This window comes from Lactuca virosa, chromosome 2, assembly GCF_052849685.1.
Source record: "Lactuca virosa cultivar CGN04683 chromosome 2, Lactuca_virosa_CGN04683_v6, whole genome shotgun sequence".
In the NCBI taxonomy this organism is placed as follows: Eukaryota; Viridiplantae; Streptophyta; class Magnoliopsida; order Asterales; family Asteraceae; genus Lactuca; species Lactuca virosa.
The window spans coordinates 141,604,858-141,619,213 of record NC_136427.1 but is presented as its reverse complement, the minus strand read 5'-3'; the positions used below and the strand labels follow the sequence as shown (position 1 = coordinate 141,619,213).

General features: G+C 33.6%; 1 protein-coding gene across 1 annotated transcript; it reads right to left on the bottom strand.

Annotated features, from left to right (window-relative positions):
• Positions 1 to 959: 959 nt before the first annotated feature.
• On the bottom strand, positions 960 to 3,223 carry LOC145159545 (chaperone protein dnaJ 20, chloroplastic-like). Its single transcript, XM_079078555.1, has 2 exons — positions 2,679 to 3,223; positions 960 to 1,255 (listed from the first exon to the last, which is right to left on the bottom strand). Exons 1-2 carry the CDS (start codon positions 3,141 to 3,143, stop codon positions 1,115 to 1,117), a joined length of 606 nt encoding a protein of 201 aa, XP_078934681.1. The 5' UTR covers positions 3,144 to 3,223; the 3' UTR covers positions 960 to 1,114.
• Positions 3,224 to 14,356: the final 11,133 nt, after the last annotated feature.

Genomic DNA, 14,356 nt, shown 5'->3' with positions numbered 1-14,356 from the left:
ATTTTTTAATCATGGTTTATGATTTTTATTTATGTTTTTTAGGTTTTATTTTGTAATTTTTATTTTTAAGTAATGAAATATTTTTATTTTAATTAATTTTTGTGTTTATTAAATAACTTTAATTAATTCTTTTTATTTTTTGAATTATAAACTTTAAAACTAAGTTATTTTTATGTTTAAAATAATAAAAGTAAAACGAGATCATTTTCTGTGGTGCGAGTAAAATGTAATTGAACGGAAAACTATGGTGGCTCATGGTGGAATGAAAATACACCCTCCCGTCTAATCCAAACCCCGTCCAACCTGACCAATTGTCAATAACTACTCTCCGGATGATACATTTATAAAAGTTCTAATTCAAACTTAAATCAACATCCAATCTAATCAGCCTCTATATTCCTAATATAAACCAACATCCAGTTTTCCTTTTTTTTTTTTTTTTTTTTCTAATGTCTCGCTAATTTTGTCTTACTATATTCCCGTAGTCCAAAGAAATTTTTTTTGCACTCTGGATATAAACTTTGTCTTACTATAAACTTTAAAACAAATTTTTTATTCTAATAATATGAGCAACTCTTTTGCACTCTGGATATATAAAGCTAACAAAAATAACAATTCTCCGCCACTGAATTTTAATGCAATTTATTACAAATAGAAATCTTTAAATTTCGCTTTCTTGTTAAAACACATTTCTATGGTTACAGGCTTACAGCTATAAAAGGGCCCACACATCGAAATCATACCATCCTACTAACCGCAAAATTTACATCGCAACAAGCCAACAACCCCACCATCAAGGCATCAATTGATCACTTATTATATCAATAACTCAACAAAATTATATTATCTTTGCTAGGAAGATGGTGACATAAATGCCCCACCACCGTGACCACCACCACCACGTATTAGAAAACCGACCACCAACAACCATGAAAGGAAGTAAAGGTGAGAGAATAGCATGAAAAAGAAAAGAAAATTATTGTCATGTAAAAGAGTATATAGGGTTCTTATTGATTGTACATAATTTTTACTATATACAAAACCGTCTTTCCTATATAAGTTTCGAATTAGTAGGGTGTAAATTTACACAAAATCTTGATGATTTTTTTTATAATTATGATGAAGATTCTTCCCTTTGCTTGCGCATACGGGATGCCCATGATGAGTTTTTACCAGATTCTTTGTGCATGCTTCTTCTTCGAAGTTCTGATAATTGACTCCGCCATTGGCCTCTCCATTCGCTTTTCACCATATGCTGCATCATAGATACAAAAAATATAAACATATGAACCCAAGCAAAGTACAACATGTTCTACCTTTACTACTTTTAACATTAATCTCACACCTTACAACTTATTCTATCCTGTAATTTTCTAGTTTTCTTGCCATCAATCCATGTCTCAATCCCATAAACCATAAAGACAGGTCAAAACATAAACTTTAGAATCTGACACGATGGAATGAAATCACGAAAAATAAAATGAACAACGTAATCAAATAAATGAGGTATTAGAATGAAGCATCAGTGTAGAATGAAGCATCAGTGTCAATTTAATTTGGTTGGATCGAAAGCATAAAACGAGTCGTTCAAAACTGTTGTTTGGTATGTATAATTAAAACCATTGAATTTGAAGTGATAGTTTATGTTGGTTTAGGTGGTGTTATTGAAATCTTGATATTAAACCAGAGTCAAGTGGATTAAAAAAGGTTGCTGCTAATAAGACACCCCTTAGACACCCTCTAATCATTTTTTATAAAAAGTCAACCTATAATAAAATACTTGTAATCAGTTTTTTCGGAAAACAATGCAATTTCAACCAATAAAAATACTTCAAAATTAATTAGGATTGTCTAAATGGTAAAAAGGGGTGTCTTTTTAGTCAACCCCTTAAAAAATCAAGCCAGTAGAGGTGATTGTTTACGACTTTATGTTACCCTACATGGCTTAGATATTGTAATAATTAACCAAGCTAGAGAATGTTTAAACTGTTTTTCATTTTAGGTTCTTAATAGCTTTTCCATTTATTGGATATCATGCTGGCTGTTCAAAAAAGAAAAATTATTTAAAACTAAATAAAAATATATTATTTTGTTAACTAAAAATTATATATATATATATATATATATATATATATATATATATATATATATCATAAATTTACTTTACAAAAAAAAATAATAATAATACCATAAATCCAAAAATATAATATTTAGTTGACTTAAACAAAAAAGTTTGCATTTTGTTTAATATTATTAAAAATTACATAACTAAATTTAATTTTTATTGTTATATTATATTGCATTCGGTTCCATTCCATTTCAATCTCATTTAAGAAATCGACATCAATTATATATATGCATAGTTGCATACCAAAACAGAACACGCTACAACATGTCTTATCCTATTCCTATAAAAGGCTAGTTAATTGTACAAGAAGTATAGCCAATCTAAGGGCTTACACGCAACCGATCGAACCAATTATCAACATATGCCTTCCGAAATTTCATAACTTCTCCAGGTTGTTAATTAGGTCACCAGATTGTAATCCTTACACTACTTAAAAATATCTATAGACTTAAATCACAAAATCTATTAAAATAATATGAACAACATAAATCACAACGAAACCCAGTTAGATCCACAAAAAAAAGAGATAGCAACTTGATTGGTAGTGTACCTCATCATTGCGGAGATGATTACGAGAAGAAAAAGCGAAGTGGATCCCCATGGCCATATCTCTATCATACATAGCCCTCCGGTTAGGATCCGACAATGTTTCATATGCTTCCTGTACCCGAATAAACCTCTGAGTATACTCCTCCGCCCTGCCCGGCGGAGACACGTCGGGATGATACTTCCTGGCTAACTGTTTATACGCTTGCTTGATCTCCACAGATGTCACCGTTTCCGGGATACCCAGAAGCTGGTAAAAGCTCAGATCTTCCATAACTGTCTCCGATACAGATCCACTGCCATCTTTAACGGCGGTCGCCGCCGCCGCCGATTTGGTTCTGAAAGATTTCGCAGTACGAGTGGCTATAGGTAAACGAACTGTGGATGGAATCGAAAAGTGGGGTTGTCGGGAAACGAGAGGTGGGGGTGTGGTAGGGATTCTTGAGATAAATCCATGGCTGCAACACATGATCCTAATTATAAATTCAGAATATTTGTTGGTTTTGTTTAAGAATATAATGGTGGGTGACAAGGAGAAAGGAGGTTCGGATATATAAAGATAGGTTGTGGGTGCACGTGTCTTGTACGTGAGGGGTGTTTCTGTCAATGTACAGTATGTGTGTCATTGTCTTTCTGACTAGTGGCTTTAACTTGTATGGTATTTAGGCTATGGGGGGCGTTAAGAAGACTCGCTGGAGCTTGCTACCTTTGCTCCACACCGCCTCCTCGCTATTCCTAGGAGCACCTCGCCCTCACCTTAGGTTATGGGAGGGTTGTTTTTGTGCGTAAACATCTATATGTGGGGATGTTCACGAACACCGCCCGAATAGGTGTAAATGTTGTGAAGATTGAAGCTGGTTACGGGTTCTCACAGCCAATCAAAAACAGTTCTCCCAAATCACTCATTAGTTTCTCTCTATCTATCTCTTCCTTTTCACTTTCTCTTTCTTGTTCACTAGTTGTTCATTATTAGTGAACATCCCAAACACTAGTGAATGCAATGTGAAAGAGATATAATGGTGATGTGGAATTAATTTGACGGGTGAATATATTATCAACATACCTCATAGTCTTAGCGTGAAGAGAAAGAGGAGAGAGGAAAAAGATGATGGGTTGGTGGTTTCTGGTTGGTTCTTGGCTATTGTTTGTCCTTTTTTTTCTCTAAAATTATATCTATTGACTCGCTATCTTTTTTATGTTGGACATGTTAAGCTTATGTGACATTAAAAAATAAAAAATAAAAAAAAATAAAAAAAATAAAAAAAAAAGGTAATGAGCTAGGAATGTTAACATTTCCTTCAGCCTTATTGATACATATCAATATCAATGAACCAAAAGGTTGTTGGTTTAGTAGAAGTTTAAGATTTTTTTTGGAGTTTTTTTTATTTATAAATCTTATCAGTAGCTCTTTCCAATTATTATACTATCGTTTTTCTCGTATTAATTCTTGGTGGGTATTAATTCATTTTAAGATCATAAACCATTTCGAAAACTGATGATGCAAACATGGGGAGCTAAAATTCATCCGTTTCCTTCAAATATCGTAGAATCAGGCCGGAGAATCCTTCCAAGATACCAACTGCTGCTTAGAAACACCAGGTGCCCACCTGTTTTTTCTTTTTTTCACCTACGACTACAGACCCTTTATATACCCTTCACGATTCCCCCCCCCCCTCTCCTGATGCTCAATGCCTTAACACCCACCTGCTGCTCAATGCCTAAACACCCACCTGCTGCTCAATGTCTCCCCCTGAAGTTCTTCTTAACCTATGATTAAGATTCTTTTTTATTTTTTTCTGATTGTGGTGTTCTTCGGATCTTCTCAACCTGTCATGTTAATATGCTTTCTTACATCCACCGCTACCTTGAAGTTTCATCGAATCCAGGTACGTTTTAGGATTTGAATGTAAGGCTTTTTTTTCTTATATACATTAGCTTCTAATGTTGGTTTATGGAGTTTTTGGATTCCGTATGTGTGTGGATAATCGAATCCTTCAAAATTGAATTTATAGTTGTTAGAGCTTCATATGGTGATTTTGATACTTTTGAATTGCTTTTAGGGTTTGGATTGTATTTGGGTATTTGTCTACTTTGTTCAGTTTGCAATATGATAAGGTTTAGTGTTGTAGAGAGGCTCTTTGAAGTTATGAGTTTGAGATGGATTTTACATAAATTTGTGGACTGATTGTTTGTAGGCCAAATGTTGCATTTTTCTTAAAAAAAATTAGGATATTTGTTGAAAGTGGCCCGTATTCCCCCTGTTGTGAACTAGGTGGAGTTCCATCCTTCATGGCATGATGACTTACTGAGAGATAAATGCATTTAAATTTCTTACTAAGACATTAACTATAATGTTAAAAAAAAAAAAGAGATTTAGGTGATATAGCTTCATCAAATGAAAGTAGATGTTGCATAGATGGTGCGGATTTTAAAGAACTGTTTTTCTTTTACTTTATAAATTTTGTAAACAAAAATTCATCAGTTATAATTAAATAATATGAACTTCATTTATATTGATTTTTTTGCAGGCTAAGAGCCTTTTTGGCTTGAACGAACTTTGCAAAGGATTGGCACTTGCAAGTAATTTCCAGTTCCCTTTCTTAGAGAGGTAGATCATCAACTTTACTCTTTTACCCATCATTTCTTATGTTGGTTAAAGCTTATAGAGGTTTATTTTGGTAATTTAATATTTTTTGCTATTGCAGCCTCCATAATCCTTTCTTGCGACTATGGAAGAATACATAAGAGAGGTACCACATATGTTCTTTGCGTCAGCAGAGACATTGGTACATTTTTACAACAAAATCTGATAAAATTTATTTTTTATTTACTTTTCACATAATCTTCTACCTTTCTTTTATAATATCCCAGAAAGGCTTATAAACCAGAAGAAGACATCGATCCTCGACAAGATGCAAATTCACCCATCGATGCGGTCATACTTGATTTGACAAGTGAGGCCTGTTGTGTCAAAACTCAAATGCATATTTTGTCGACCAACTTTTGATAGTCGGGATCCTGATGATTTACTGGTAATATGATAAGTCAAGAATTCAATCAATGAAATATTATGAAAATAATAACAACACAATATGTAAATAAAACCTGATTTAAGCTCTTATTAGTGTGGATATCAAGGTTACAATGCTCAAATGTGAAAAGTGAAAAAGTGTTCTTAGTAACCTAGACTCTAGCACTATTTATAGTACTCACAGACTCAAAATGTATAGCAGGACTTCGTCATACAAAGAGTTACTAACTAAAGTGCCTCTTAAAATACATAGATATATCGAAGTTGCGTAAACTTCGATACAAACAACTGCACTACACTAGACATTAAAGACAAAGACTTCGCATATAGAATAACTTTGATTTTTGAAATGACATAATTAAACATGAAAATTTCCATTTTTGAAAATAAAGCAGCCTGTTTTTCTTTTAGTTGAGCACGAGTTAAGACTCCTAAAAAAGTATCTCTAATGACTTCAGTTTTTGGATAATCTTTTGTCCATTTTGTCAAAGGTGGATAATTTTGATCATATCCAGGATCAATTTCAGCAATTATTTCTTCAACTTCCGATTGCACATATGTGTCATCATGCATTGAACTCTCCCCCTGGGCATTTGTGTTCATATTTGAATTCTCCCCCTGGACACGAGCAATATTAGTTAAATTCTCCCTCTGCATAAGATCATCGTTTTTGTAAATTAGAATTGGAGTTAGAATTTGAAGGAACAAATTCTTCATTTGAACGTGGAACAAAATTTTCTAAATCCTCCCCTTAGAAATATGATTCGGACTATCTTCATGAATTTCAATATTTTCAATAGCATCACCAACTAACTTCAACAATTCATCTTCTTTGCTATCTTTAACTTTTTCTTCGGAAGAAATTGCCTTTTCTGGCCCATCAAAAAGATTTTAAAAAATCTTCATAAAGAGTCATAAGAGGACATGTTTGAGAATTGGAAGATGGAAAAATCTCATCAGATTGAACATTTGGATTTTGTTCAGAATGTTTGACAAATTTATCATCAAAAGTAACATAATAGCTTTCTTCAATCTTCTTAGACTTTTTGTTAAGAACTCGAAAAGCTTTTTACATCAAGGAGTATCCTAGTAAAATTCCTTCATCAGCTTTAACATCAAACTTGTTGCGATGTTCCTTTGAGTTATGGATAAAGCACCTAGAACCAAAAACATGAAAGAATTTGACGTTAGATTTTCGTTTATTTAAAATTTCATATGGAGTAGTAGAAAATCTTTTATTGATAAATAACGATTTTTAGTAAAGCATGAAGCTCCAATCGCTTCAACCTAAAAATATAATGGAAGATTGGCAAAAGTTAACATTATTCTCGCAACTTCATATAAGGAACACTTTTGCCTTTCAGCTACACCATTCTGTTATGGAGTGTATAGAGATGAAAAGTTATGACTTATTCATTTGTTTATCAAGAATTCTTCAAATACTTGATTTTTGAATTCTGATCCGTTATCACTTCTGATCTTCCGAACTGTTTTTCGCAATTGTAACTCTATCTACTTCACAAAATCAATCATCCTTTTTGGAGTTTCAGATTTCTATTTAAGAAAGAAAACCCATGTAAATCGTGAAAAATTATCAACAATAACAAAGATATATTTGTTACCACCAATACTTTCAATTGAAGAATGACTTTTTGAGTTTTATTTCCCATTTCGCAAGCTACACACAAATGTTCTTTTTCAAATTTGACAAGTGGAAGACCTCACACATGATCACCAATAACAAGTTTATTTATATCTTTAAACTTGAGATGTGAAAGTCTCATGTGCCATAACCAGCTATCTTCCGAACATGCTTTAGCAAGCAAGCAAATTGAAGGTTTTCCTTGAATTGGTTTCAAATTTAGGGGATACATTTCTCCTTTTCATTTTGATTTCATAATCACTTTCACTGAAGCTTTATGAACGATACTTTGAGACCAGAACCTACAACAAGTTGAGAAACATTTATTAAATTGTGTTGCAATCTTTCAACATAAGCTACCTTTCATATTGTAAAGTCTCCATTCGTGATAATTCCATGTCCTTTGATTTCTCCAGTTGCATTGTTACCAAACTTCACTTTTCCACCATCTTTCAAACCTTGATACTCTCTCAACTCTAATTTCCTTCCAGTCGTATGACAAGAACAACCACTGTCAATGTACCATTCCGAATCAAACTACTCGTCATGTATTACCTATAAAATTAAGCCAATTTAGGAACCTAAACCATCTTCGGTCCTTGTAAGATTTTGGATTTGGAATTCAAGACACGAAAAAAATTTGTATTGTCGATCCAAAATGATTTCTTAACCATTACATTGTTCACTCCTTTTTCCATTTTGAAAACATGATATTTGTTATCACAAATATTTATTTCAACAAACACATAATTTTGTTTAAAATGTGCTTTTCTTTGTTTTACCATCTTTTCCAAAAATTCATCTTCTTCTTGTTTCAATTTGTATTCATATGCTTAAAGAATAACATTTTGATCCAAATCATTTTTCTTACAAACCTCAACAAATCGTGATTTTTCAACATTAATTTTACCTCTTTTTTAGTAATACGAACTTGGTGAAAATTTTGATTTTGATTTTGGTCGAGGAGATGAATGAATGTTTTGATTAAAAGATCTTGATGAATTAACAGACTTTTGATTTGATATTTTAGAAGCTGGATCAACATTTTTATCATTGACCCCGTTTTCCTTTTTCTTCCAAAATTGTTTTCTTACAATCAAAATTTTCTTATATCTAGCATTCATTTCTCTTTTCTTTGATTTGATTTATTCAAATGATTTTTGATTATTAGCTTTTCCTTTTAAATCAATTTTCACAACCTCTTTCTTTATAACACAAATTGGTACATATTTTGTGCTACTTGTTTCACCAACCTCATGTGAAACATTCACCTTGTTCAAAGGTTCTGAAACATATTTTCCTTTGAATTTCGATGAAGTCTTTTCAGAAAGACCTTTTGTCTCATCACCATTGTCAATTGGTGTAGACCAAAAATGATCTTTGCAACCCTTTGCATTATCTTCATTGGCAATTGATCTCAATTCCGATGTATCATTCGTGTCGAGACCCTTTTTCACAAAAAACTTGATTAGGAGTTTTCTGAACATTTGGAAAAACAATTGCTTCTTATTTCAAATTTTCAAATCCTTTGTTCACAACATGATTTTCAAATTCAACAGAGTCCTCAAAAATGAAATTTATTTTTGTTCATCAACCATTTTCACAAAAGAAGAACAATCAACTTCGTCTTCAACAGAAATTTCACTCATTTCGCTTTAATCAAAATCAGAATTATTTTCATTAGAATGATTTTCTTCTGATTTCAACTTTTGGCACAACAAGTTATATTTCTCAATTGAATTTTGTTTGACTTGTTTTTTATCCTCTTCAGTTAAAATATTATTCAACATCAATTTCTTTTCCTTAGGTTTAATGATTTCCTCAACATTTTCAAGTCAAATCCTATACAAGTCATGCAAAGATTCATCAGACAATATCACAAGTTCACATTTATATCAATCAGCGTCAATTTCATCTTATTTGAAATCAATAAATGGAAGAATCAATTTATGCAGTTTATCACTGATTTCACAGTTAAGATAGAGCTGAGTAATATTATTGTACAGATGTTTTGCTATTAAACAAAAAATATTATGTTGCTTAGTCATTAACATATTGTCTCTGTTCAAAATAAAAACATCATCTTGAAGCCTAGTGATTTCTATGTTAAGGGCAAAGTGAGTTTTTCCATGAAAATAGTTACAGTCGTAACCAGAGTCACCAAGCAACTTCTTCTCAACTTTCTCTTCATCTTTCTGAAACTTCTTGTAACCTTCACCCCTTTCTTTTTCAGAAATGGAGTTCTGATTTGCAAAGGTTCCATCACCATTGTTTCCTTTTGTTAAACTTGTTTCCTTTGAATTTCGAGTAGTTTTTCTTGAAAAACGTTTTAGGATTGCTGACCATGAGTGCTTTGATTTCGCTTGTGACTTCATCATCCAGGCTGTCAGAATCAAAATCTTCTTGAATGACCTTGGATGATTTGCCTTTAGATCCTTCAGATTTAGAAACAAAAGCTAATGGACCTACATTTGGAAAAAAAAATATTCCTTAAGAACTTCTTTATCATGAGATTTAAGAATTCCAACTAGTTTGGCAAGAGAATAGTCCTTAAACTATTCATGAGCTTTGACAGTTGAAACAATATGTTTCCATTCAGATCTCATACCATTTAGAAAAGTGACCTTCTATTCAATTACTTCCATTTTCAACATGTGCTTCATCATTCTACTCAGCAAATGATTAAAACAAGTAACAGTTTGTTCAATGGATTCATCTGATTTTTTTGTTCAAATGAACCAAATTCAGATAAAAGAATAGTTTGAGTTTAATGAAGTAAATCATCATCAGCAGAATATAATTATTTCATTCTAGTCCAAATTTGATGAGCCGTCTCACAAGAACTTATCAAACGGAAGGTATCCGGAGGAAGAGCAACAATTTCTTGAGTTTTTGCAATTGTGTATGGTCCTACATCAATTACGCCAGATGCTTGAGCCATGAGTTTCAATGCCGAGATTATAGTCCTCAAAATGAAGTGCCCAGACTTCATAGTCTTCTGGAAAGAGAACTGGAATTCGATTTGTAGAACCAATAGCAGTATAGCACCATGAAGATTGACCTAAATTGAGTGAGATTCTTCTTTAGACATTTTCAAACAAACAGAAAGAGATTCGAATCAGATCTGTAAGATAAAAACAAGTTCCAAATAAAAAATCGAACGATTTGAACTAATAACGTTTGACCAAAATGCAATGAAAGATTGCAAAATGTGGAATCGATCGAAAAATTCAAAGTAAAAAAAACACGAAGATCTTCTAACAATTTTTGATATGAAAACAGATTACAAAACCTCCTGCTCTGATACCACTTGATAAAAGTGTAAGAACGATAAATTCTAAAATGAAAACGTCATATGAAGATGTAAAAGATTTGGATGAACACAAATATGTAAATAAGATATGATTGCATTAGAGGATCGAGAGAACAGTTCTTTAGAAACTTGTACAAAACTATTTTATGTCAAAAACTCTATCCTCTCTACTAACTAATGTTCCTATATATAGGCGTCAGATGAGCACTAGAAAGGAATCCTAAGTCGACAATTCAGAACTTCAAACCTAAGATTAAATAATATTCTGAAATCGAAATTACAACAACTTAAATCAGAATCTAAGAAAAGACACTAAACATTACATATGCATATAACTAGACACAATCTAATTTCGAACCCCAACAGTTTGGAAGTGCTTAGGAACTTCGGTATGAGCTATTGAAGGGATAAATCTTAAGATCTTGTGCATGGTGGGTGATTCTTCTGGTATAGGTTGGACCACCCTTGGTGCGCTTGAGATCATCTGTCTTAGTTGTTGGAGTTCTTTGTCCATAATTGGAGTTATTCCTGCATCAAGATCCGTGGAGTTAGTATTAATAGTGTTACTGTTAAAGAAGTTACCGGTATTTCCATTATTAGGAGTATTGAAGGTCTCATCAAGATCTTGGCTCACAGGAGTTTAGATGTTTAGGATTGTTCTCCCTGTTGGGGTAGCAACAGATGTCGGAGCTGTCGATTCGGGCATTTCCCTAGGGATCCTGCATTGTTGAAATTCAGGATCCTTGGTTGTAAGATTTAGGGTGTCGCCTCCTGAGGTTTGTGGATCTCCACCCTTATCCTTTCCACTTCCTTACACATCATTATGTTGTCTTCCTGTTGTTGAGCCACCTGTTGTGTCATTTTCTTCATCACGGAGATTCAGAGAAGAGTTCGTTAATAAAGACCGGGGCAGGAGGATCCTGAGATCCCAGGGGTCTTGAAGCAACCAGATGAGTACTCTTCTTTGGTGCATCAGAAGTTTTCCTCTAACCAGGGAGTGCGCTTGGAGGGGGTGGAATATTTTTCAAAGGAATAGAGGGAACAACGGAAGAAGATAAGGTTGGTTGTGTAGACATGATTTTTCAAGGATTATAAACACCACAACCCCACGGTGGGCGCAAAATTATTTTGGTCAAACATCAATTGAGTGAATATCAACCAAATTTGAAAGAGATGTTGTGGTGTTGTAGGTAAAGTAATTATTGAAATTAGAACAAGATTGCACAAGTGATTTACAAGGAACGCCCTTGATCCTTGCTAGGATCTCAGACACAAAATCTTGGGAGGTGATAATGATCACCTGCCTTGTTTATTTTTATTGATTGAAAGATGGATTACATAAATGAAACTACGTAAACGAGTACAAGTACTGCAGTGAGTCTATATGTGTGTAGTGTTCGAAGTACATGCGTATTTATAGTCTAGTCTAAGTAACAATAAGTCCGATATTTCTGGGATTCTCTCAAATAAAAATGAACACGTTGGTTTGACTTGGTATTCCTGGGTCTTTTACCTGATAAAAACGTTTCTTCGTTGAGAGTGGGTCTTATGTTAACTAATTATGCACATTTGAGAAAATGACTAGAAATATATTCATTAGAAATGTTAGGAAATAATAATGATATTGGTCAGGATCCTGATATAGGTTTGGGATACTGAGAGTTCTTGTAGACCGGGATCCTGAATATGATTGAGGATCTTGGCCCTAACAGTGACTAAGGTTTTTAATTTATCAAAATCTTTTTTTTTTGGAAAGGGAACTTCCCTAACGAGGGTTTCCGGGCCAGCTTTCGCGCACCAACTAATCCCCCGCTACTAACATGAGGCTTTGCCTCATGCCCTGGAGTCACTGCAGGCGAACCTCCATGGCCACAAGGGCTGAGTGGTGCCAGGATTTGAACATGGGTCAATAGGTTATCCACCATATCTTCCACATGCCTTTACCAAGTCACCACAACCCAAGTGGTTTGAATCTTTAATTCACATTTTTGGTCTTTTTGTTTTTAGTGAATTACGTCAATTAATCGTGTATTCTAACTATTCAAATTGAAATATTTAGTGTTGATATCTTTTTTGAACTTTAAAAATTAGGGGTTGATATAAGGGTGTATATGTATATCACTAGTTATTCTAATAAAAAACAAAACATAAAATAAGCTTTTTTTTTCTTGTCTTGAATTAGATTACTTTTTGTCAGATTTAAATATATCATACTACGTTTTTAATCTTGAATTAGATTTTTTTTATACTTATACAAAACATACAGATGCATTAAATAGGTAACATTTTACTTTTTCAAACATGAATTGAATTTTTTTTGTCACACATTATGTGGGCTTTCAAGCCTTTAACAGTGGCCTAATACACATATACATCATTTTGAGTACATTTGTCTCTATGAAAATAATGGTAATAGAATATATTTGAAAGACACAAATGCTAGTTTTACAAATTTTCCCATGATTAGCCAAGTCGACTATTTTGCCCCTTTCGATTCAGTTCTAGTACTGAAAACAAATACCATAGCCGATACTAGTACAAACACCACAATACCTTTCATTCGATTTGATGCTCGATATTAAATTTCCACCCATTTCAATATTTGTGATTCTCCACATTATACATCATGACTAATGTTATGAGATATTTTTATTTTGGATGAAAGTGTATGATGATTCAAGACACGTCCACAAAATTGTTGAATTCATTGGAATCAACACTATCATATACTACAATCTGTTAGGCTAGAAGGTGTGGCCGCGGCCTGGGACCGCGGTTTGTGCCACCTGGACCGCGCACACCGTCCCCAGACTGCGGTCTTGTGCGATTTTGGCCGCATTGCGGCTGTAGAGTACCGTGGTCTGTGATTGGTTGGTGGTATATTTGACCGTTGAATGCTTTTGTGCTTTTTTTTTATTATTTATTATTTATTTTTTTTTCTTTTCTTTCCTATATATACATATACATTTCATTTGTTTTTAACCACAATACAACCTCTTCTCTCTCAATCTTTTTAAAAAAAATCACCAATTTCTCTAAAAAGTGTCATCTTCTGAAGAATTTCAGACTATTTTTGATGCCGCTGTTGCGTGTGCTCAAATGGCGGAACAAAATACGATGCTTTATGCAATAACGCAGTTGCAAGTTCTCAACGGAGAACACGAAGATATATTTATAGAAATCGTGAAGAAGCCAACCAACGATTGGTGCAAGACTATTTTCAAGAGAATGCCACTTATCAAGGGTATTATTTTCGTAGGCGCTTCAGAATGTTCAAAGGTTTATACGAACATATAGTCGAAGATGTAACGAGGGAGTGCAGTTTTTTTCAACAACGATATGATGCTAGAAGTACACCCGGTTTCACTCCCTTACAAAAATGCACAACCGCACTTCGTCAGTTAGCATATGGCATTTCGCCTGATGCGTTAGACGAAAGTTTTAGGATGTCTGCTAGGATCGCACGAGACAGTCTCCACTTTTTCTGCCAAACTGTGATTCAGTTTTATGGTCCAAAATATTTACGTAAGCCTACACGTAATGACATCTTGCAATTGCAAGCTCATCATGCCAGTGTGCATGGGTTTTCTGGAATGATAGGAAGCTTAGATTGTCTCCATTGGACATGGGAAAATTGCCCTACGTCATATCCTGGGCAATTTACCCGAGGTAATCATTGTCACCCAACGGTCATAC

Coding starts and splice junctions, on each gene's coding strand:
- LOC145159545 (XM_079078555.1), bottom strand. CDS start 3,143: ATGTGTTGCAGCCATGGATTTATCTCAAGAATCCCTACCACACCCCCA. Junction 1,256..2,678: donor ATCATCTCCGCAATGATGAG/GTACACTACCAA, acceptor TCTATGATGCAG/CATATGGTGAAAAGCGAATG.